The sequence below is a fragment of the Sminthopsis crassicaudata genome, chromosome 4 (genome assembly GCF_048593235.1).
Source record: "Sminthopsis crassicaudata isolate SCR6 chromosome 4, ASM4859323v1, whole genome shotgun sequence".
Taxonomy (NCBI): Eukaryota; Metazoa; Chordata; class Mammalia; order Dasyuromorphia; family Dasyuridae; genus Sminthopsis; species Sminthopsis crassicaudata.
The window spans coordinates 465,110,337-465,135,001 of record NC_133620.1 but is presented as its reverse complement, the minus strand read 5'-3'; the positions used below and the strand labels follow the sequence as shown (position 1 = coordinate 465,135,001).

The following is a 24,665-nucleotide window of genomic DNA, read 5'->3' as shown; positions in this document are numbered from 1 at the left end:
CCACGGGGAGCAGGGAGCCATGGGAGGTTACTGAGCAGGAGAGTGACAGGGCTCCCCAAAGAAAAGGGCGCCCCCACCTTCCCGCCATACAACCAGGGGCCACATCCTCTGGGGAACAGTGGAGGGAGGGGGAGGAAAGAAGAGGAAGGGGGGAGGCCCTTAGGCCCGGGCAGGGCCGGGCGGGGCTGCGCAGAGAGGGAGGGGCGGAGCCTCGAGAGGCAGTGAATCAGCATTCCGTCTGGGTGACGCATGGCGCGGCGCACCCTCCCTCCCCCACTCCCCAGGGCTGCGAGTACAACCCGGAGAGAGGGGCGCGCCGCCCAAGGTGGCCCCCACCCCCACCCCTACCTCCACTCCCGCCCCCTGGGGCTCAGTCCCTCTCCCCCAGGCCCCTCCCTCCTGCTGTAGGTGCCCTGCTGCGAAACGCCTCACTCTACCCTGTCCCTCCCCTCCTTCAAAGACTGAGGAACTCTGCGCAAAGCCTCCTGGGAAGTGTAGTCTTTTCCGCACCAGCCCAGACGATGTTAGAGCACTCGTTCCCTGTTAAGAAAACTACGCATCCCAAGAGCCCTGGGGGAGGCGGTGACGGGGAAGGACGAGGAGAAGGCTGAAGAGAAGGGGGGAAGGGGCGCGGGGCGGGGACTCGCGCTGACGTCTGAACCGTGGGCGTGGCCGGAGGGGGTTGTTCTCCCGCGGCACGCGCAGCAGCCGCAGCCGCCTCGCGCCGGGTTCCTCCTTTGCAGCACGAGCCTCAGCAGCAGCAGCAGCAGCAGCAGTAACAGCCGCGGCAGCAGCAGGAGCCGGAGCCGAAGCAACTTCTGCCGCCGTCCCGCCGACGTGATTGGTCGGCCCGCCGCCCGGGCTCGAGCCGCCGCCGCCTTCGCCGCGCGCGCCTTCCCCGCCACCACCGCCGCCCCAGCCCGCAGCCCCGCAGCCCCGCAGGAGCCGGCCCGAGCCGCCCCGCGAAGATGGTGGACCGCGAACAACTGGTGCAGAAAGCCCGGCTGGCCGAGCAGGCGGAGCGCTACGACGACATGGCCGCGGCCATGAAGAACGTGAGTGCCCCCTCTCTCTGTCGCGACAGGGCCAGGCCCGACCCGAGCCCTATCGCGACAGGGCCTCGTGTCGCGACAGGGCGAGTGGCCGGCGTGAGGCCTCCATCCCCACATCTTTTCCTGCCGGGCCGCCAGATGGCTGGGGGGGGTTCCCTTTTGTGCCCTCCCTGCAGTGTGGGGGGTGTTGGGAGTGGGTGGGGTGGGGCTGAGGGGGGGCGCCGCGTCCATGCGGTCTCCTTCGGAGGTTCCTCTTTCTCTGTCGGTCTGGGCGGCGCCTCTCCCATTCACTCGCCCGCCTGCTCCCTCCACCACTCCCTTCCCCCCACCCCAGCCCAGGAGGAATTCAGGAGGAGGGGATCGAGGGGGGGGGGCAGAAAAATCCTGGGTCAGTTGTTAAAAAAAAAATCCTAATGATTCTAAGATCGCCGTGCGGGGCTCCTATTTGCTCAGTTTCTTCCTTAAAAACGCCCTCCCCTCCTCCTCCTCTCCTTCCTGTCTTCGGGGAGAAGGGGTGGGGGCTGGGGGGCATTTGGCCATTTTATCATTTTTTTTCATTGTCTCGAGCGGACCTCCGCCCCCCCCCCCCTTACCCTTGTCCATTGAAACGTGCAGTAATTCCTCTTAAAATAAAGATTATGCACCGAGGGAAGTGGTTCAATTGATGACATTTGCTGTTTCTTTTCTAAATGCAGGCTTACATCTTTTGAAATCCCTATAAGTTAAAAAAAAATCATCTCTGATCTGATCTTGCAAACAAAGCGATCGTGGGAGGCAGTATCAAGTCATTCCAGAAGATTCTGCATTTGTCATATTGCAGAGAGGCTAGACTGGGTGGAGGGAGGGAGGGGCTGCTCCGAAGGGGGAAAATGTTTTTTATTTGTTCCTTGAGACAGGTCTGAGCTTTTTTTTCTCCCTTTAATAAAGAAAAGGCTGGAGCGTGCCCTCCTGCTGATGGAAAGGGAATGCTGATCTTGAAATGTCGCAGCCTGTCTGGTGCACAGATGCCTGCCTATAATGCAGCATTTTCTCAGGAACCTTACATTTATCAGAGGGGGAACATGTCAGCATGCTGGGGTGGGGGAGGGGGCCAGGCAGGAGGGCTTGGAAGGAGACCAGAAGAACCTTGGGAAAATGGCATGACCTGGGGGGGAGGGGTGCCTCAGTTTTCCTAATATTTGACCAGCTCTTTCAGGCATCCTTGAAAATAGATAACAAAGGTGTACGTTATGTAACCAAGATATGAGAAATATTCCGGTTTTAAAACCAGATGACGGAATGAACCAAGTACATCATGGAAGCCTTCTTTAATTGGACGACCCCACGCATTATGATTTCAGCCCTACCTTTGTGGGTTGAACTGGATCCTTAAAGTAGGCCAGGCTGAAACCTTTCATGTTGGGAGGTTTCAGAAGAGGATCGGGAGGGCAGGAGCTGCCTTGGCAGCATTAGATTACAATTGGGGGTGGATGCGCTAACCTGAATTTCAGCATCATATTGGGACCCTTGATGGTTTTTAACCTGACATTGAAACCTCAGTTTCTTTTTCAGTTCATTAGCCCCAAATCTTCAAGGGATTTGTCTTGACTGCTCTGTCTTTCCAACCTTCTAACTCTTCCTCATTTGCAGTTTTGCAGGGAAGCTTATGACCTCGCACTCATTGCCTTAGCAACACGGTGATGTCACACATAATGGCACCGAGGCTGCAATGCGCCCAGGTGGTAGGGAGTGTGCGAATGGCCCGTGGCCAAGGTAATGCAGAAATGCGATAATACCGGAGCCGAGGGGGATTGAAAATGAGATTGTGTGTACCACCGGAGGAAAATGAAATTGGGGTGGGATTCATGGGGGGGCTCTGCTGTCTGGAACATTTGTGCGGTGTCGCTTTGCCTGGAGACGCACTAATCAGTGACCTCCAGATGTACATTGGGACCCATCATCTTTCTATTTTTAATATCATCTTTAGCCATCTTGTAGGTTGACAAACGGTGGAACACAAATAGCAATTGATAAGCAGATAATAATTGAAATTCACGGCATGTTTACACTACATTTGGATTCGGTTTTAAACAAAAAATTCTCCTAAAAATGAATTTTATATAAGCTTGAAAAAAAAAAAGATGGGTCTATACCTGGACCTTGTAGTGATCAAACTCAATAATCAAATCATGGGTGGGGGCTTAAATAATGGGAAATGTTTTGGTGAAAAGTGTTCACATGACATGGAAGATTCTGTAGCAGCCTAAAAACCTTTGGGAGACAGCATTCAAATCTCACCTCCTTACAGCAGCTTGATGGCTCAGTTGATACAGAGCCAGGCCTAGAGTTGGGAAGGCCAGAGTTCAGATTCTGACTTAATAATCCCTTACTTGTTCTAGAATGGGGGGAGGGAACATGGAACAGAACCAAAGGAAACTCATGATTTCTTGGGCAAGTCACTTAACTTGTTTGCCTCAGTTTCCTTATCTGTAAAATGGGGATTATAATGGCACCAACCTCCTAGTAGGTGTAGTAACCTACTAGTAACAACTAGTAACCTAGTTGTTACAGAGATCAAATGAGAGAACTGTAAACTTCAGCAGCACCATGCCTGGCACATGATAAACGTGTATAAATGTTAGCTGTCATCCTTATGGAAGAGTTTCTGTTGGGAGCCCTCCACTAGTGCTGGCTACTATTTCTAGCTGTCACACTTGAGTGTCTGCCTCAGTTATCTAAGTTAGTTAACTAGTTAACTAAAAGTTAGTGGGATAAATACCCTCCAGTTAGAGGCAAAGGGGTGATTTATTGAGACTTCCCCGGGGATTCCCCGCCTTTTTTTTCTTACAGGGGGGGGAGTCTCTGGATGTCTACAAAGGCTAGGCCCCCACTATTTAGGTACTTAAAGCAACAGTGCTTATATTGTGGGTGCCTCAAAGAAAAATGATGGAATATCTGAGAATATAAATTGATTTGAATTGATAATTTTTTTCTCCAACCGGTCCTCTAGAATTTAAATGGATGTCATTTTTTTTTTCCTTGAAGGGCACTTTGCTATTTCCTATATTCTAGACTATATCTTTTTTATACTTGGGTTTTGTGGTAATTTGCTAAGAAGTTAATATTTCTAAGTAGGCTACTGGTACTTGCAACTGCCTTTAGAAAAAAAAAGGAGTGTCTATATGAGTGACAATTAAAACCTTCACTATCTTAACCTATTATATTTCACAAGGGATTTGGAGATTTCCTTGATTTTAAAGAAATCACCTTTCTAGTACAGCTTGATAATTAGGAATCTTTATATCTTAAATTTGCTTTTTTTTTTTTTTTTTTTTTTTTAAACTGCATGTATTCCAGGATGGCTGGATCAATAACCATTATCACTAATGGAGTAATAATACCTCTGCAGGCTTTTCAGAGGTGGCTGTCTGCCAACCCTTATTTCAAGTGATGGGAATTCTTCCCTCTTGGGAACTCGAAGTTCCATAGTTGATTGGAGAACCACTATGGGATAGCACACTCAGACTCAGGAGAAACCTGCATTCAGTACAGAGCCTGGAACTTTGTAGGTGCTTAATAAATATTGATTGATTGATTGACTGAATTGCTAATTGATTAATTAGACCATGAGTACAAACAATTTAATTTCTCTGGACCTGCTTAAGAAAAAAAACTATCTACCTCAAAAAGTGGGCTGATGGTGAGGGTAGAGTGATTGGGGATAGATATGAGGCTTGTTTTTTAAATTTCAGTCAGCCTTAAGATCCCCGTGTCCTTGATCATCTAGATCCTTATTCAGCTCATCTTTTTTTTAAGCCTTAAATTAAATTTTTAGATAGAGAACTAGGGGTAGGAAGAGCTTCTGCTTAAATCTAAAATTGAAGCTAGCCTAGGATTATGGTCAGATTTCAGACCCAAGTTCAAATTCAACTTCAAATAGTTTCTAATTCAATGAACATGGGCAAGTCAAGTTTTATCCTCTTGGCCTCAGTTTCCTCATCTGTAAAATGTGGATGGGGATAGTACTTATATCTATATCTATACATATATATGATATAATACAAGGATATTTGTAAGTGCTTTGCAATTCTTAAAAGTTCTCTATAAATGCTAGTTATATTTTAGAAGTAGTTTCAAATAAGTCATTCTGGATTAATGCCAAAGGATAAAAATTTCTAGCTTTCTATCCTACGAAATCCAGTAGAATGCCAGATGTTCCTATCATTGCCTAGAGAGGAAATAGACTAAATAAAATCTTACAGTAAATAAGGATATATTGATAATATTTTAAACATTGATGGATGTAAGTGCCGAGCCAGGTGGAAACATATACCTTGACTCTGCTGGTTTGCATATCAATCAATCGAATGTTTATTACGTACCTTTTGTGTGCCAGACAGTGTGCTAAGTGTTGGATTTCTGTTTAAAAGATGCTAGTGAGCACCCAGAAACCACACAATGTTCACCCAGTTGAATTTTTTGGAGTCTGACTCCAAGCCTAAATTACTGCCCCTTAAAGGTTTCTGGAAGAGGGAAGAGCCTTTTCAAATGTATTGAAAAGCTCTTTTTTTCTCCCCACCTTCTGTCTAAGGAAGCATTTCTTCTCAGTTCTATTTGTTCCTTAATGGATGCTTTACTGCCTAATAGTGTGAGGATTCACAAAAGAATATTGCACTTAGGTTGTGTCAGGTTGGAATAGATTTTTTTCTCTAGGAACAGAATATTAATTAATCATTAATGAAAAGTACAAATACCCCATCTCACTAATGATTCTTTGCCCTCCTATCCCCTTTGTAAAAGCTAATTTTCTCCTTAAGGCAGGCTAGGATGTGACCTTGCTATTTTTCTGCTTGTCCCTTTGAAGTGTGGAAACATCCTTTGTGGATGCAGATCACTATAGTCTTAAAGTATTGCCTCAGGTTATTCATTGCCTGAATAACTACCATAATGACATAAGGTAGTGTGTGTCATTGGTTGGATTTGAACTCAGACCTTCCTGACTCCATAATTGATCCTGTCTATCCTTGTACCATGCTGTGCAGTCACTTACACAGTTAATTCTTAAGACTATGTTACAGAAAATTTGGCAGATGTCTATCAATGATGAAATTGTCCATCTTGACCTTTGCCCCTGTCCCCCCAAACAGCACTACCCAGAAAACAAATAGCCCAACACTTCAACAGAACCTTACTTCTGGTTGCCTCATGGCTTTTTATTTGATTTCTAGAATCTGACTACATGCTGTAATTAAGGCTGGGAACAGAGGTGCAAAGGTCACAGTATCTTTTCAATGTAAAGGAATTACAATTACTTTGTTTAAAGCTCTTATCTTCCAGCTGCTGCCAAAGCTCTTGCAATTGAACAATGATGACATATTTGCTCTTTGAATAGAAATGAGCCATTTTGTGCCAGTCATGGAATCCTGTGGAGCTTCAATAGGAATCTTCTGCCAATTGTTGCCTGGTTTTCAGTTTTTTAGACATGTTCCTTGCAATAACCTTTCAGCACAAGTGAGCACACTTACCTACATATGTGCAGATTTTTCTTTGTCTGGATTGAACATTGGTTTTATGGATGGAATGATTTCTGATCATATATAGGCAATTGGGGCACAAATTTTACATGCAGCTTTTAATGGAACTCAAAGGAATGTTTTTTTCACTTAAACATTTTTGCCATCAAAACAAACAAATCATTAGTTTTTGTCCTCTAGAATAGCAGTCTCTGAGCTTGACCAAGAGGACCAAGTGTGATGTGAATTGTCCTCCAATAATTCTGTCACTAGTAGGACTGTTATCAGGGCTGGGAATATGACAGTGATCACAGTGGGCAGCTGGCGGTGGAGGAGAGACAGTTAAAGAGCAATCCCCCCCCCCCCAAACAGCTGAGTGTGAAAAGGCAGCTGCAGTGGGCCAGCAAGAAGGGAGCAACAGGATTTAAACCTGATCTAGTATAGGGCTTGAGGGAAGGAATTGTGATGCCTAAAATTTGCTCGGTTGGAGTTCTGTTCTCTTGAGAGGAATGATGGCTATGTGACTAGGACTTGGAGCAAGAATCTCAATCCAAGAAATAAGCTGCCTGTGGGACCAGGACTTAGCTTCCTTTAAAAAGGAATTCTAGGATGGTTTGAGTCTCTGCCCCCTTTGTAGCAATCCAGCATCTCAGCCAAAAGGTAATGAATGAATAATTATCCTGCCTCAGCAGGGAAGGCCCAGCGTGGGTCAGCAGAAGTGCAAGTAACCCTTCTACACCCTGCCAGTGGACTTTGATACAGATTTGTTCCAGTGCTTGTAGTTCCTGGTGTGTGTGAAAGTAAATCAAGGGAAGGGCAGGGAGCCATTAGGAGAATTTGGGAGAGTATCACTTCAAGGGAAGATGGGAAGGGGGGGGGAAATACCTGAGGCACTTGGAATTAGGGAGAAGATTGGCTAAAAAATTTGGGAAACAATAGCTTTGGAGAGAGTATTCTTGTGTGTTGAAGTTTGGTATTTTAGTTACCTGGTGCAGGACTAGAGTGGGCTATTAACTGTTTATGCCAATTTTGGGTTTCTCTGTTGGCCCTAGAGACTGTCCTACTGCTTTAACCACACTGAAAGCTTTTGTTTCCTCTCACTCCAGTCTCCCCATTGCAGAAGGAACCAGGAGATAGGGCAAATAAAGAAAGGTCTTTGGATAAGATTATAAAGATTGCTTCCTTAGCACTTACAGAGGGAATGGCTCGATCCAAAAACATTGATCAAGTAAAACATTGTGTTGATAACAATTTGAAGTACAAGTGGGGAGAAATGTAAAGTCTTACATCGGGATTCAAAAAGTCAATATCCTCAAATGTAAGATGGTGTTTTTTATTGTCTGAATAAGGCGGCCTAGGAGTTTGAGGTGAGATCTGACTCTTCATGACTCATTTGGGGTTTCCTTGACCATTTCCTTCAGCTCGTCAGTGTGACTTGCCCAGAGTCACACAGCAGGGGCTGACCTTCCTGACTGCAGACCTGGTGCCAGTCTGCTGCAGTACCACCCAGTTTCCCTTGACTGTATTACAGTATCAGTCAGATTAGCCAATTGTAGCCTGAGCCAGTGGGGAACAGCCAAACAAAGCTATTGCGGTCTAGGGTTATAGAAATAAAATGGTAAGTTCCAGGAATAAGGTGACACAGACTCCTCCTGTATTCTCTGATCAAGCCATATGTGGAGAAGAATGTATGGTTCAGGGCACTGTGATTGGTTTAGGAAGGCCATTGATGAGGGAAGATAGGGACCAGGCTGGCAGAGGCCCAGGGCTTGCATTCGTTTGAGGATTGGTTGGAAAGGAAGCCTGAGGGTTTGGGATCTTGAAGACTGTTTTAGGTTTTCCAAAGACAAGCCAGCAAAGCTATCAAAAAATGGGTTGGCCCCTCCCTAAGGACAGCTGAGCCTTTCATGGGAGTCTTCCAGCAGAGGCAGGGCCATATTCATGAGGGGTTCCAGCTCCAATAACCCCTCACTCAGCAGCAATGATGAGACCCTAGCCAGGGGTGGACAGGGATAAAAGCTGAGGGGAAGGGCTCCCCATACTTGTCCTTTTTTGATTTCTTAGCAGCTGAGGTGATTGAAAATGGTAGGGGTGTGCACCCCTAACTGGCCACCTTTAAAACTCATTCCTAGCTGGGAGAAGAGGAGCTGCTTTCTTTCTCTGAATCAGGTGACAGCAGAGCGGAGAAGGGCCTTCATTTTCAAGGACAGCCCCTTCATCTTGATTGGCATCAGACCTTTCAGGGGGGCCTCAATGTTGAAGAGCTGAGGAGGAAGCAGTTTAACTGCAGTGTGGGTTTAATTTGCCTTTTGGGTACTTGGACGCATTGCTTTAGCACTGAAAAACTGGATGATTCCACATGAATGAAGGCTTTAGGAGGCTTCAGAAATAGTTTAGCTCTTTATTATTTATCACCTAGCTAAAATAAAGCTACATAGAGAAAAGGGGCTAATCTTGTGAGTCTAAAGGATCTTAACCAAAAACTGAAGTTATCTGTATAATTAATGCCCAGTTTAGATGTTAGATTTTTAAAATCGAAATAGTATAATTGATGAATTCAAAACAAAGATGGTGTTTCAGGGAGTCCAGATAAGAGATGATTTGGATAGGAACTGCTTATATAGCTGCCTTTTGCATGTCTTTGAAAGTATCGTGTTGTCTTTCTAAATGTTTAATATCTGATCAGGCCATTCATTGCTTTTTAATTTTGGAGATGAGAGGAATATCATTTTTATCACCATTTAACTCTGTTAGAACTGTGATGTGAATGGCAACACTGTAAAAAAAATTTGTACGTGGAATAGAAATGGACCCATTTAAAGAGAAAGAAAAAATATTCAGTTGGAAAGATAATCATCAGTTAAGTTCTTTAAGTGAATCCCATCAGATGAATCAAATTTATCATAATATAATAATTAAAGAATCTATGATTCCTTACAGGTATTGCCTCTTGTAGGCCAAATTATAACCTCTCTGGATGCTCCTGCAGGAACTTGGATGAACTCCCTATTTTCCCCTCTGAAAAAATACCTGGAAGTCAAACCCCCTGGTAACTAGTCTTTCTATATGTAAGCTAATCTTCAAGAGACAAATGTGGCTGTACTTTCATTTAATTGTTGCCTTTAGAGGACTTCTCAGCACTTGGGTAATTCACAGCCACCTCCACATGAGGCAGAGAGGAAGAAAATCAGCAAGACAAATAAAGCAGGGTCAGAAATTGGTTTTCCTAGAGGACGACTATCCAGGTACTTCTAATCTAGTGTCCTGATATCTTTTCTTTGATTAAAATTTAAGAGCATCTCCTAGGAATAGTTTTTTGTTCTGCAATAAACTAGTTGAAAATTTGTGTCACATTTTCAGATCTCAGATCTCAGATTTCAGATCACAATTGTTCTTGTAGTATTTCTCTTTATAATCTGGAATGTGTTTTTTCTTTATGTCCCACATGTTACTTCTAAAAAAATTACCTTGTTAAAAGTTAGTTTTTCCTAGTTTAGTCTTTTTACTATTTTGACTTGGACTTCATGTGGTGCTTTTTAATTTGTTCTGTTTCTTAGCAGTCACCCATACTACTCGGTATAATTACTAAACTGCCTTTTATTGTGTATTCAAAAGTCAATCATCTCAGGTTGACAATTAACTGGAGGAGTAAATAAATGCAGATCTTTGTACACATGAATGACTTATGTGTAGCTGTTTTTAGAAGTCGACTAGATGGTATCTTTTAGATGAGTTCTGTAACTCCCCAGGGAAGCATTCCAAAACAATTCTACAGTTTTGGTCATTATTTTCATACACTTCAAGTGCATAGTTTGAGGATACTTGTCCATCAGTTAATTAATTGATGAATTTTATTTTGATGTGTGTTCTCTTTACATCAAAACATGGGAAATTGTCTAATAGCATTTTGTTTGGTGGAACTCAGAATACTAGATCCTCTACATAAGTGGTATGTACATAAGCAGTTTTTTTCTTATCATGTATTATATTGTTAAATAATTTTTGTGGCCACATTTTTTGTTCTCACATTAATAACTATACAGGTGATTCAATAATAGACTAAATTCTGACAATTTTAATATTGATATCTGATATCATCTTGATAATCATTTATAATTAGTGCCTGGATTGTAGTAGAATTGGTTTTTCTGTCACCCTCTCCACATTTCCCCCACCCAAGGACAAGGATTAAGTTAATTAGAGCATGAGTTTCTAATCTCTTTATTTTTGCTTTCCTGTGCTCTCCCTAATGAATGATTTAATCTTATTCTTGGAAAATCAATCAACAAGCACATATTAAGTGCTTTTCTGGTGGTAGGCAGTGGTTGATCAAAAATGCCCTCAGGGAACTTATATTCTACTTCTAGAAGGGTACAGTCTGTACACTAAGTAAATTAAACAATATGTAGTCACTTAGGGGAGTTGGGGTAGAACATGGCTAGCCCCAGGGATGAAGGCTTTTCATAGGTGGTATGAGAAGTCAGTTTCCCAGAAAATTGGCTCCCGAGACCTTGAAGGATTCTAAAAGTCCTGCAGAAGCAGGAAAGAGGCTGTCATGTGCAGAAGGGCAAGTAGCCTGCAGTAGGTGGGATCACAGAGGGAAGGTCAGATATGTAGCCACATCAGGATTTTCTTTTCTCCTAAGAAACATGCCTGTTGATGATGTATTTTCTTTGTGAGAACCCTAAATTGGACCAGAATTTTGGACATTAGAATTGAGGATGTGGGATACAAAGGAGCTAGTCTATTGCTAATCATATGTATAAGTCAGATTAAATAGATGTTCCTGGTCTTTATAGGAACTTCAAGTTAGAGATAGAGCAGCTCTTTGACCCAAGCTGTTGGGTCAGCCCAGCGCAGGATCCTAGTTAAATCGGGTTTAAAATAAATGTTAAGAGCAGGCTTAAAAAAAGGAAAAGGAATCACAAAAGAGCAACATGTGGAAAGGAATCTGCCCCACAAATCTTACACAGATATCTCATGATGGTATGAAAATGATGACCCTAGAAGCCTAAGTGTGGCTGGGCTACTCAGGCTTAAAGACAAGGCCAAGGCCTTTTGTGGCCAAGAACCACCATCTCTAATCTGGATACAAGAAAGCTGCTCACCAAAATGTTCCATTTCTATTTATTTTGGGAGCACAACAACTCGTTTTTATGAAGAAGTTAGTAAAAAGGACACTCATTGTGGTCATATTTTTCAAATAGAACTATTGAATTCCAGATGGGGCCAGGACACTTCTTCCAGTGCTAGGAGAAAACCAGTGCTTTTAGAATATATATTTTAAATGGTTAAACCGGAATAAAGGCTAGACTAAAGGCAGCTGAACAGAGGGGATCTCCAAACGAGGCAGTTTTTTGGGTGTAATGTAATGATAGAATTTAGAACTGAAATAAACCCTGACTGTCTTGTACCAACCTTCTCATGTAAGGTGTTTTATATTTATTTTCATTCATTTTCCATGTGCATGTGTGTGAAAACATATGCATACATATATATAAGTAAATATACATGCATTTTAATATAATTTAGATATTATAATTAGATAATAACAATAGAAACTTTGCTTTAATTGTTAGCTCCTTAATAGGCCAATAATTTTTGTTTATGATTTTTAGAGCAGAAATTGTTCATTTTCTTTTTTTTTTTTTTTTTTGAGGCTGGGGTTGTCACTTGCCCAGGGTCACACAGCTAGGAAGTGTTAAGTGTCTGAGACCAGATTTGAAAGGACCAAATAGGTAACATGAGGATGTTCCCATTTCATTTTCCTTTTAATATAATGTTCTCAACAGAGGACAGGAAGGAAGTCAGGATGTGTAAATTCTTAAGAATATTGATTTGCAGTACTGTTCATTTACCACATTATAAGTTGTGATTGTGATGAAAGGAGTCCTGGGATAGAAGTCAGGAAATTACATCCTTGCCCTGGCTGTACCCCAAGAAATGCTGGATATCATTAATTAGCCTTTATAGTGAACAATAATGGAAATTAGTCATTATGACTAGGAACTTGAAAGCAATATATCTGTATTTTTATTTTTATTTTATTTTTCTTTTTTTCTGAGGCTGGGGTTAAGTGACTTGCCCAGGGTCACACAGCTAGGTTAAGTGTCTGAGACCAGATTTGAATTTGGGTCCTCCTGAATTCAGGGCTGGTGCTCTATCCACTGCGCCACCTAGCTGCCATATCTGTATTTTTAAATGGTTTAGTCTTAATAGCTTTTTTCTCCATCACTTGTATTTATGAGTCACGCTTCTTCCTGCCAGATAATTTTCCATTATAACATGCAGTTAAAAGCATGTTATAATATTAAGTTAAAGTTAAAAGGGGGAACAATCCAAAAATTTGATATCACATGCAGTGTTCCAAAGTCCCATTTCATTTTCCCAGTTCTATTAACATTGCATCAGTTCATGGAAGTCTTCCCATGCTTCTGTAGTCATCATATTCATCGTTATTCCATTGCATTTACATACCTCAGCCTATTTAGCCATTCATCAGTCAGTGAGCATCCCTTGAGTTGTGAGGTCTTTTTCTTCATTTCATAAGAACCTTTCTTATAATCCTTGATCTCTTGTGGATCTATGCCTTATAGTGGAGGGATGAAGGTCTCTGAGTCAGAGTAGAGACATTTGAATTATTAGAATAATTCCAAATTGCTTTCCATAATAGTTGCACCAATTCACAGCTCTATCCATAGTACATCTGGGTGCTTATCTTTCTGCAGAGCCTCCAACACTGAGTATTCATGTCTTTCATGTTTATGGTGCTTTAAGAAACCTTGCCACTCATTTATTAGAAAGGATAAAAGAAAAACTGTTTGCTTGTGCCTTATTAACATATTTTCTACTCATTAACAGAAGTGTGAGCTTAGAGGCACATAGTTTTGAATTGGCATTAGTGATTCACAAAGATGAAACTATTGACTCTTTATAGCCTTAGAAACAAAATAATTTTAGAACAAGAAGGAACCTCAGTCACTTTACAACTTTGTTGAACATGAGCACCCTTTTTTGCTTTTAGCATCAAGAAATACATAGCTAAAAACTCCTGTGGAATTTATGGTATAGCATCTACCAACATTTGAAAAATACTTTTTAATACTTAAAAGTGTGACATTTAGTTTATAGCAGGCATATTGCTTGCTTTCATATAATTATTTAATTCAAATACCTGGCAGTCTCTGAAATGCATGAACCCCTAATGAGTAGCTCCCTAGCCTAGTGATGAGCAATGGTCCAGGCTCTTTTGCTTGATCAATGGAGAACCAAGTGAAATGACTTGTTCACAGTCAAAAACAGTGGCACAGGACGACCAGAAGCACCTTATCTGCTGCAGGTCAGATACCCTTTCTGGTAAACCCCCTAAGTTTTCTGTAAAGGTAATTTATCTTTCTCCTGCTTCATTCAGAGCTCTCATTTCCACCAAACTTGACTATTGTAGCAACCTCTTAATTGATCCCTCTCGTATTTTCAAATTCGTCCTTCCTGTTGTCTGATGAATATATTATGTGCCAGACACTGGAGATGCAGTGCCCTCAGGACATTTATGTTCTATTAGGTGGGTAGTGGGAGTTGAGAAACAAGACAAATACATAGTTTTATATTGGTAGTGGTTTTGTGGGATCTGTCAGTGACTCGCTGGAAAGGACTTTAGACAACCTCCAGTCTAGAACTTCTTCCCCTTTTTTGTGTGTCACTGACAGCCAGGCTAGTGAAGCCTATGGACCTATTTTCAGAATCATGTTTTTATTTTTATGTTTTTACCTTGTAATAGTACTGTATTTTTTTCCCCAATTATGTATATAGTTTGCTTTTGTAAGATTTTTGTGTTCCAAAATTTTCTCCTTCCCGTCCCCTTCCCCAAGACACCAGTCAGTCAGGTCTAGGTTAGATGTGTACAATCATCTTAAACATATTTCCACATTAGTTATCTTGTCAAAGAAGAATCAGAACAGAAAGGGGAAAATCACAAGAAAGAAACAAGAACAAAAAAGAGAAAATAATATAATTTGATCTGCATCAGACTCTGGTTCTTTCTCTGGATGTGGAAAGCATTTTCTATCATGAATCTTGGATTGTATTGCTGAGAAGAGCTATGTCTGTCATAGCTGATCATCACACAATGTTGTGTTACTATGTACAATGTTCAGCTTGCTTCACTCAATATCAGTTCATATAAATCTTTCCAGGCTTTTCTGAAATCTGCCTGCTCATCATTTCTTATTGAACACTAGTTTTCCATTACATTCATCCACCATGGTTTGTTCAGCCACTCCCCAATTGATGATCATTTTCTCAATTTCCAGTTCTTTGCAAACACAAAAAGTTGTTATAAATATTTTTGTGTATATAGGTTCTTTTCTCTCTTTCTACTAGTGGCAGGGCTGGATCCACGGGTATGCAGTTTGATTGCCCTTTAGTCTTAGTTCCAAAATTGCTCCCTGGAGTAGTTGGAAGTGTTGACAATTCCACCAACAATGCTTTAGTGCAGAATGATGTTTTTAAATGAAGAGGTTTATAAGGGAAAGAAATTGCTGAATGTGGGTATCAGAATACTTTTTTAACAGGTCACTTTTCAGGTGAAGGACCTTTGATCTAGTCCATCCCCTTCATTTCTCAGGGAAGGAAACAGATTCAGAGAATGGAAATGACTTGGCTGAAGTCACAAAGGTCAGAACTTAAACCCCAAACCATTGTTGTCTCACATTGTCTCCTTAGTATATGTCATTAGTTGTACATGCTGTGCGAGAGAATCATATTTTTATTTCTTTCCATCTCCTTAGCACTTAAGTTTGCCACCTAACAGGCCCCAGAATAAATCTTTGTTGACTTGTTCTTGACGTAGGTTTGTAAGGCGCAACTTTAGAATTAATATGCACAGAACAAATGACAAGATTTCCAGAAAGTTCACTTTACCCTCTATCTACAAAGATACTGAGTATAAGAATTTGACTTGTATCAGCAGTGATCCATGTGCTTTTCTGTTACACTAGTTTGTGCTAGTTATGTTTTCAAATGTGTAATATGAAAACGTGTCACAAGTGCAGAATTTCAAACCAATAACAACATAGTTTCATGTAGAATCTCCATCAACTGAGTCTAAAAGAGATGATCTAGTTAGCTATTTTTCAAGTGGGGGGGTGGAGAATTGGAAAGGGGGTATTAGTCAGCAAACCCAATATGAATCAACAGGGTGATGGAGCATCCCTCCTCCCAAAGCTAATTCATCCTTTTAGCTTGTGTTATTCCAGCTCCTAAATCCTCTGGAGTGCTCTGTTCTGCCTTCTCTTTGTGGAGGGCATTAATGAGCAGCTTTGATAAGGGAACTATATAAAAACTGCAAGGACCCAAACTCTGGATGAGTTAGCATAGGACTGACTTGAGCTGCCTTCTTATCTTTATTTATTTATTTATTTATTTATTTATTCATTCATTCATCCATCTATCTATCTATCTATCTATCTATCTATCTATCTATCTATCTATTTATTTATTTATTGCCTTTTTATTTTTAAAGGACCATTCTAGGTAAGATTGACTAGAGACCCTGCATGGCCCTAGGGATGGAAAGTAGGGATGGTGACTAGGAATTGCAGAGGATAGATATCAGCTCCATCATCAGAAGAATCTTTCACAGGGAAAGTTGGCCATATGTTGACAGCCTTTTCAGAAGCAGGCCAGTCTGCTCTCTGCTTTTGGCACTGGAGCTCTCCAAGCAAATGCCCATTGTATACCATTGGGCTTGTAGAGAGCAGCTTTCTGTTGTATCTAACCCTAGGCAGGCTAGAAAGGCTTCTGGATCCCAGGAGTCTCACTTATGCTGTACTTTGCTCTTTCCAATGTGTATGCGATGTCTCTCCAGGTTACTCTAATCTTACTTGGGACGAGAAATCTTGATGTATGTCTCTTCTGGCAGTTGAGGAGCTAGAAAGTTTAGAAGTAATGTGTTCATTGCTGAAATAAAAAATGAAAATGTTTTCCAGGAGCAGCAGAGTTTTCCTTGAAGAGGCAACTCTTAGCCAAGATCTATTTACCTTTGCTATCCATTTTCGTGCTGTACGTATGATGGCCGAGCAGTTTATTAATAAGTTGTTGATGTGGTTAATAGAGATATTGGTTCCTCTTTCCTCACAGCCTTTTTTCTTTGGCACCTTTGACCCACTAAATGAAATTTGAACTTGAACTAGGATTGTGTACATCTCAGAATTGGAGCCAATTGAGTGAATTCTTGAACTAGAATTTTTTTTTATTTTTTTTTTTAGCAGAAAAACTCTGGGGAATAAAAACCTTGTACTTTTTCTACATTTCTTGCTAAACTCCCAGACAGTGGTACATTGTTATGCTATGTTCAAAAGTTTTAGACTTTATTTGAATTAAAAACTAGTTTTGTTCATTAAATTTTTAAAACATATCTTCCTCCCCACTAAAAAATACACTTTACCTCCCATTTAAGTGACTACCTCACCCCAAATTAATAGATGTTAAGGCTCTTGTTTAAGGGCTGAATGACACAGTTCCGTGTTTAGAAATTAAAGGATCTTGTGTCTGCACTTTTATTGGCAGAGAAATATCTTTGGGGATTTTCCGAATGTGACTGAGTTACTAGATCCAAAGGTAATAGTATTATTTCATAATGTTGCAGTTTAAAAAGCTTGAATTAGTAAAAACATACTTCTTTCTATAAGTGCAGATTGCTAACTTTTGAGTGCCTCTGAAGAAATCCTTATTTGGTGAAGGCCTTATGATATATAGTGGTGAGGCAATTGGGGCTTTAAATAGTTTTTGGCCCTTCAAATAAGGGCAGCATGATTTGGGGAAAGGGCCAGAACTTAATCTTGGTAGTCTTGAGCACCCAAGGTTCATGTTGCAGTGAAAGAGATTATTATATTATAGCAAGGAGTGCTGTGCTTAGTAATCCCGTGTACTTTCCAGATCTATATAGTCGATGATCAAATAAAGTAATTCACAAGTATTAGAAATATGTTACAATAAATTTGTCTAGTAATGCCTTTGAGTATGAGTTTTGTACAATATTTTTGTCTTAATAAACTTGTTTATTATTGTTTAATTGTTTAACAAAGGGCTATTTTACTAGTAAATTTCATCTATCAGTCGTGAATTATACGATTTTAATAGCATAGCATTAACGTCTATTGCTCTTCTGCTCCTCTTCTCATCCCCAAGTATGACAGATCTTTTTTTAGTGGTAGGAATGAGACTGTATAAAGATTGTGTCCCAGAGTATTCAAGATTGAGAGTCAGTGGAGATTGGGGATAAATAGGTAGAGTGGGGTCAAAGGGATTTTCACAGACTTCTGCCACAAACTGAGGAATTTGGGTATTATTTTGAAAGCAGTAGAGAGTCATTAAAAGAATTTGAACAGGGAAGCAACATAGCAAAGATAATATTTTATATTATGTAAAATTTTATAATTATAAATATTATATATAAAAATAATATATATATATTATATAATAGTTTATTTTGGGCTGCTTTGCCAACCAAAATGGAAGGTTGGGGAGTCTAGAGGCCAAAAACCTTTAATTAGGTACGAGGCTGCTAGCATATAATTGGGACCAGTCTAAGGAGAGAAATCGAAGAGGAGACTGGTTTGCACAGTGGAAGTAACAAAGGTAGCTGCCGGACAAAAGGGGAAAAAGGCAGCATAGTTCTGTTGTTTTGTGATGTGCTGAGTGAGTGTGATCCAGCTTTGTTTGAGTCTGGCCTTGGGGTGGGAGGATTGTGGAAGGGAGGTTAACATTTTGAGGATTTCTCCACACTTAGGAATTTAGGCATTTGGCTCTGTTCTTCTTTGCAGCCTGCTATTACTATGTCCCTTAATGTGTCAAGGAAGAGAATCCTTTTTTTTTTTTTTTTTTAATTTTTATTTTATTTTATAATTATAACATTTTTTTTGACAGTACATATGCATGGGTAATTTTTTACAACATTATCCCTTGCACTTACTTCTATTCAGATTTTTTCCCTTCCTCCCCCAACCCCCTCCCCCAGATGGCAGGCAGTCTTATACATGTTAAATATATTACAGTATATTCTAGATACAATATATGTGTGTAGAACCGAATTTTTTGTTGCACAGGAAGAATTGGATTCAGAAGGTAAAAATAACAGTTTACATTCATTTCCCAGTGTTCCTTTTCTGGATGTAGCTGGTTCTGTCCATCATTAATCAATTGGAATTGGATTAGCTCTTCTCTATGTTGAAGAAATCCACTAAGGAAGAGAATCCTTAATAAACTTTATGCCTGATGGGATGACAGCACCACAACCCTCTTAACACTGGAAAGATGAATCAGGCCATGGAGCAAACAGTATTATGAAAAGAATTGGATTGGGTGGGTGGGTGTGGTGTGGTGTGGTGTGGTGTGGTTTACAGGTACTGGATTCAAATCTAGGCTTTTTAGTACTCTTACGTGGGCTCAGTCAAGATGAAAAGGCTTTTGAGGTCCTTTTTTAAAATAATTTTTACTTATCTGTTAAATGGCATGTAGTTTATAGTATGGCTGTAATGAGATCTTAGCAAACAAAACTTTATAAGATTGGATTTATCATCTTAAACAATTATAACTTAATATGATGTTTCCGTAATTTCTAACAAATTAGTGGGTTTTGATAGGCCAGAAGTTAGTTTAATATAGCTTGGCAAAATTTGAATTTTAAGGTAGGGTTGTATACTGGAAGGACCACACAGCCCAAGGTGAGAGAACTTGGATGCTCTTCTGGATTCTGCTACTTGTGATTTGCACCAGCCCCCCATCTTTTCTGTGGTTTGCCTTCTTCTGGAAATTCAGGGGACTCTGCCTATCTTCTCTGCCTTGCTCACCTCCCTCACACAGGTGTGGTAAGAGTGAGTTGTTGCCTGGTTAAGGAGAATGGCATGGTTAGACATTTCAGCTGTTGCCTTTTGTGACTGGGGGCAGCATTCCCCACACTTCCTCCTCTCCCTAATGTATGGCATAAGCAGGGACATAAGTAGATGGGATTCTAAATAGTCTGGGGAATCATGGCCAATGAGATTGAGTCGTAGGGCGTGGCCAGATTGTTTTTTGGAGTTTCTCCTACCCACAAAACAGGAGAGTTTGCACATTATTCTGAAGGGAGGTAGCCTACAAGAGAAAACTTTGTGCTACATTAATAAGTAAGAGCTTGGTTCTAACTTAATTATAAAAGGGTGTATGAGTGTTGTTAGGTGCTAGTAAATCCTTGTGTAGTGTAATAAAGCGCTGCTATTTTATGAATGAAACCAGATCTAAGTCAGCCTCATGTCCCTTCCAAGGTAATGTGTATGTATGTGTGCACATGTGCATGCAGGTGTAATCAACTCACTTATTGGAATATTAAGATGGCAGTCTAGAAAAGTAGAAGATGACTTGAGAGAGCTGTTAACTTTTTTTTTTTTTTTCTTTTTTACTGTTGACTTTATTAATTTGGCTCTAAATTTGCTTTGTCATCTTTGTCCCAGAAATCAGTTTTTGCATATATTGCTCTTCTTTGGAGTTTTAACTGGGTGAAAATGTTATTTCTTTCCAATGGGGGGAGAGGGCTGGGTTTTAATGAGCATCAGATTTCTGATCCAGTATCCGAAGATGGAAACAATGGTTGTTCACCTCTGTCACATGCCCAAAGAGAGGCCTAAATTAACACACTTGATTTAAGCTTCTTGTTGAAGGTACCAGATTTTGGTGGTAGACTCCTGAAACATGGTATCTTGAGGTTCTGTGCCTGTTTTATGCATCTGCCCCTCTCTTCTCTCTTCTTCCTCTGCCTTTGTTCTTTGTGCAGGTTCTCTTTGTTAAATGGCTTTCTTGAATCAGAACAATGGCATAAAACATGGTTTGCAACGACTAATATCACCTTTATTCGAATGTCTTTTTTGTCTTTCCTAACCCAGGTGACCGAACTGAACGAACCGCTGTCCAATGAAGAGAGGAACCTGCTCTCGGTGGCATACAAGAACGTGGTCGGGGCCCGACGCTCCTCCTGGAGGGTCATCAGCAGCATTGAGCAGAAGACATCTGCCGACGGCAATGAGAAGAAGATCGAGATGGTCCGGGCCTACCGCGAGAAGATCGAGAAGGAGCTGGAGGCCGTCTGCCAGGACGTGCTGAGCCTGCTGGACAACTACTTGATCAAGAACTGCAGCGAGACGCAGTACGAGAGCAAGGTCTTCTACCTGAAGATGAAGGGGGACTATTACCGCTACCTGGCAGAAGTGGCCACGGGAGAGAAGAGGGCCACGGTGGTGGAGTCCTCGGAGAAGGCCTACAGCGAGGCCCACGAGATCAGCAAGGAGCACATGCAGCCCACCCACCCCATCCGGCTGGGCCTGGCCCTCAACTACTCCGTTTTCTACTACGAGATCCAGAACGCCCCGGAGCAGGCCTGCCACCTGGCCAAGACCGCCTTTGACGACGCCATCGCCGAGCTGGACACCCTCAACGAGGATTCCTACAAGGACTCAACCCTCATCATGCAGCTCCTCCGGGACAACCTAACGCTCTGGACCAGTGATCAGCAAGACGACGATGGTGGAGAAGGCAACAATTAAGCCCCCGGGTGGACTGGCAGCCGCACGCTGATGCTACTACTGCAGTCTTTATTTTTTTCCCACAAGTTGGGGGGGGTCGGGTGGGGGAGGGGAAGGGAGGGGGTGACCTTCCCAGGGAGGAACCCACGGCCTATCTTTGATTGCCTCTTTGACATTTTTGCCAAAATACCACTAGTGGAAAGTCGGGCTGGCTGTGCGGGTGTGGAGTGGCAGCCTCACGCTGGCATACGGACTGTTCTGTAGATTAATCCGAGTGGAGCTGTCTTTGATTTAACTTATTGCTAGTGATAGGGTTTTAAGATGAAAAAAACAACTTGAATGGATTGGCCCTCGTTTGAATAAGTTCTGTGGTTCCAGTAAGAGTTCTGTTTTTCGTTTGGTTTTTTTAATGTTCATGTGCTCATGTCTTGAGTTGTGGGTGCTGTGTATAGTTCCTGTGTCGTAGTGCTGTACTTCAGTGGTGCACGCTACCCGTCCTGGCATCGCTTCAATCCCCACATATGGCGGCTCCATTAGCCTTACGACTAGGCCGCATTAACTTCCGAGACGCCCGTTAGCTTTGCAGTATTGACACTAAGTTACAGTTTACAGTATTCTACATGACAGCCATACGTGACATCAAGCCATCTCTTGTGTCCATCATTTGCTTGGGTGTTTGGTGTTCTGTTCTTCCTGAGCCTGCTCTCCCCTGGCGGCCACTGGCTTGCGGGGGGCTCATGGGTTACTACAGGTGCTTGGCAAGTGGCGATGGCATTTGTCCTCTGTTCTTTTCCTTTCCTGCTATTTAGTCACCAAAACCAATTAAAACACTTTAATCCCTCTCCCCAAACCTACTTCTAGTAACCCCCCATCCCCACCCACACAGAGAGAAAATTCAGGTCTGTATGTCATGTGTCATGTTGGCTTTCCAAGATGGCACCACTGCTCCTTCCTCAGGGATTACACTGCCAGTCCCCTTTCACTTGACTCTCTCTCACTGTACCTTGAGCCCACGCATCGGTCACCTGTTGGATTATGTGCAAGCTCAGTGGCCGCCCTAGGAGGTCTGGGGTGGGTACAGTGAGAGGAACTTCAGGTGCTAGAAGCCCATTTGGTAGAGAAATCCCCAGTGGAAGAGCGAGGTTCATATGAACACATCCCTAGGAAATTGAGGGAGCCCTGTAACTGTCCAGTTTCCTCATAGAAAAAAAGGAAATGTCACCCCTGCCCCTTCCTGCCCTCCCCCCAAATTCATTTATTTAGTCAGAAAATAAATGGATATAGATCATGACTCGATAAATTTTTATTAGACTGAAAGGCTTGTTTTCTTTTGACCTTTCCAATTTTTAAAAAATCATAGGAAATTGGAGGTTGACTACCATTCCCTTCTGATTTATTTAGTTAGTTGATCAACAAGCATTGATCGAGTGCTTACTGTGTGCCTGGCACTGTGCTGAGTGCTGGAGATGGAGCTTTACTTGATTGGGATAGAAGGAAGATGCAGGACTCTTGTCACCAGCTGGTTTCCAGTAAGCCTCGAGTCCCTTCTCCTTTTGGAGAAACCAATCTATAAACATGATATATCAGTGTTGCTTCTGTGTTATGTTCAGTTTTGTTTTGTTTTTTCCCTAAAAACTGCCATAATATATCTAAAGTCTCACGGTCACAGATATTTTGGCATTTGTTCCCTCATTTAAACAGGAATAAGTAATTAATTGGATGAAAAAATAGCTGACAAATAATTCTTCTAAATTTATAAACCAAAATTGACCTTATAATCATGAAAACTGAACCCAAATGCCAGTGAAGTCAGAAGAAATCATTCTTGTGACGTGGAATAAATGTATTATGTGTAACATCACATAGTCTTCCTTCCAGTGACTCCCTTTAGAAATTCATCTCCACGAACTAGAGGGAAAATCCTAATTCAATGCCCCCTACTGAAAGGACAAACAGGAAAAGCCGGGATTCCTACTTACGCTGCCAGTTGATAGTAGATGCCATGGAATGATGAGTTTGGATGGGAAGGAGAAGGGGGTGTGGCTTTTTTTTTTTTTTTTTTTTTTAATAATTTAAATTCATGTCCAGATGTGAGCAGTGTTGTCCCTACCTGTATAACTTGGAAGTAATTTACTGGAATTACAAAACCTATTTTTTTTTTTTTTTTTTAAACTTCAGCTTTGGCTCTGGCTGCTTTTAGTGAACCCTTCAGACCATGATCACACAGAGGCTGGGACGAGTGGGGATGGGGAGTGGATTCTTAAGCAGCTTCATTGATCTTTCCTCTTTGGTTTTATTTTTTTGTTGTTGTTGTTTTATTTTTTGTTTTTTAAGAAATGCACTTGCCTATGATACTGTTTCTCCAGTGAAATGACTGCTCCTCCATTACTCTATTGATACCATATTGTGCATGCTAGTGTTGTATTTCTATACAGTAGCTTGAGATTTATTAACTTATACTGTAGATGTTATGTATTCCTATGACAAAAAAAAATTAAGTCTTCAAAAATTTTTTAAAGTTTTTTAATTTATTTTTTTCTTTTGGGGGTAAAGTTCGCTCTACCAAATAGTGATCGTAACAAATTGATCTGTTATGGATGTTGCTATAGTGACATGCAATTATATCTTATTTTGTTTCTAAAAAGGAAAACAAAGCAAAAGAAGCACCAGTATTAGCTTAATCTTAATGTCTGGTGTTTGTTGTCACGGTGAGATTCTAACTATCACAGTGTAGGAGAACAATGACTATGTTCTTGGAATGAGCCTTTGTGCTTTTTGTCATGTTATGCAGTGAACTATTTTTAAGGTCTAATCAGTGATTATTTTTCAACTCCGTGTTTCTGTAAGGAATTATTTCACACACGGACCATTCTTAGCGGTTTTCCTCAGTGATGGAATATCATGAATGTGAGTCATTATGTAGCCGTCGTACATTGAGCAAATAAACTTACAGATCTGATGTCAGTGCGTACTTGACTGTGTTCTGTGTCTTGTTGATTCTGCGTTTTCTACCGAGATTCACGTGGCCTGCTGCCCCTCTGCACTTTGGGGGACCTGGAGGAGCTGGCTCTCCCTCCCTTCCCAAACTCACGTCCTTCCACTAACAGTGTCTCTTCGTCAGCACGTGGGAGAGGTTGGCTCAGCATTTTGGTGGCTTTGAGAGGAGGGGGGTACTTAGAACGGTTATGGGCAAATCTTAACCCATACCTTCAGCATAAAGTAAAAATTAAGGATTTGTGTGATCAATGGAAGAAATTCCATTTTAACAATTCAATTTTACTTCTTAGGTAATAGATTTCAATGACAGATTGGTATTTAATCTGTAATGGAAGAGCCAGAGGTCAAAGTCGGCTCTCCAGCTAGTGCTGAAGTACATCGTTGGGGTTCCTTGAGTGACTTGGTAGCTCCCCAAGCTTCATCTGAGCAACGAGAACCTTGTAGGATAAAAGTGGGACTTGAAACCTGATCCTGGAAATTGGCCCAAATTAATCAACATGCTCTTGAGCAGACTTAGGTGTTCTTGGCCAAATAAATCTTTAGGCAAGTCATTGCTAAATCCAGAGCTTCTC

The 24,665-nt window shown here is 41.4% G+C and overlaps 1 protein-coding gene across 1 annotated transcript; it reads left to right on the top strand.

Moving 5' to 3' along the window:
• The first annotated feature begins 711 nt into the window (after positions 1–711).
• On the top strand, positions 712–24,053 carry YWHAG (tyrosine 3-monooxygenase/tryptophan 5-monooxygenase activation protein gamma). Its single transcript, XM_074264131.1, has 2 exons — positions 712–1,055; positions 20,461–24,053. The coding sequence occupies exons 1-2, from the start codon at positions 969–971 to the stop codon at positions 21,115–21,117; spliced, it is 744 nt and encodes a 247-aa protein (XP_074120232.1). The 5' UTR covers positions 712–968; the 3' UTR covers positions 21,118–24,053.
• The last annotated feature ends 612 nt before the right edge of the window (positions 24,054–24,665 follow it).

What these genes read in the sequence shown, in the direction of transcription:
- YWHAG (XM_074264131.1), top strand. Translation starts at nt 969, where the DNA reads ATGGTGGACCGCGAACAACTGGTGCAGAAAGCCCGGCTGGCCGAGCAG. An exon ending in TGGCCGCGGCCATGAAGAAC is followed by an intron (nt 1,056 to 20,460) that starts GTGAGTGCCCCC and finishes TTCCTAACCCAG; the next exon opens with GTGACCGAACTGAACGAACC.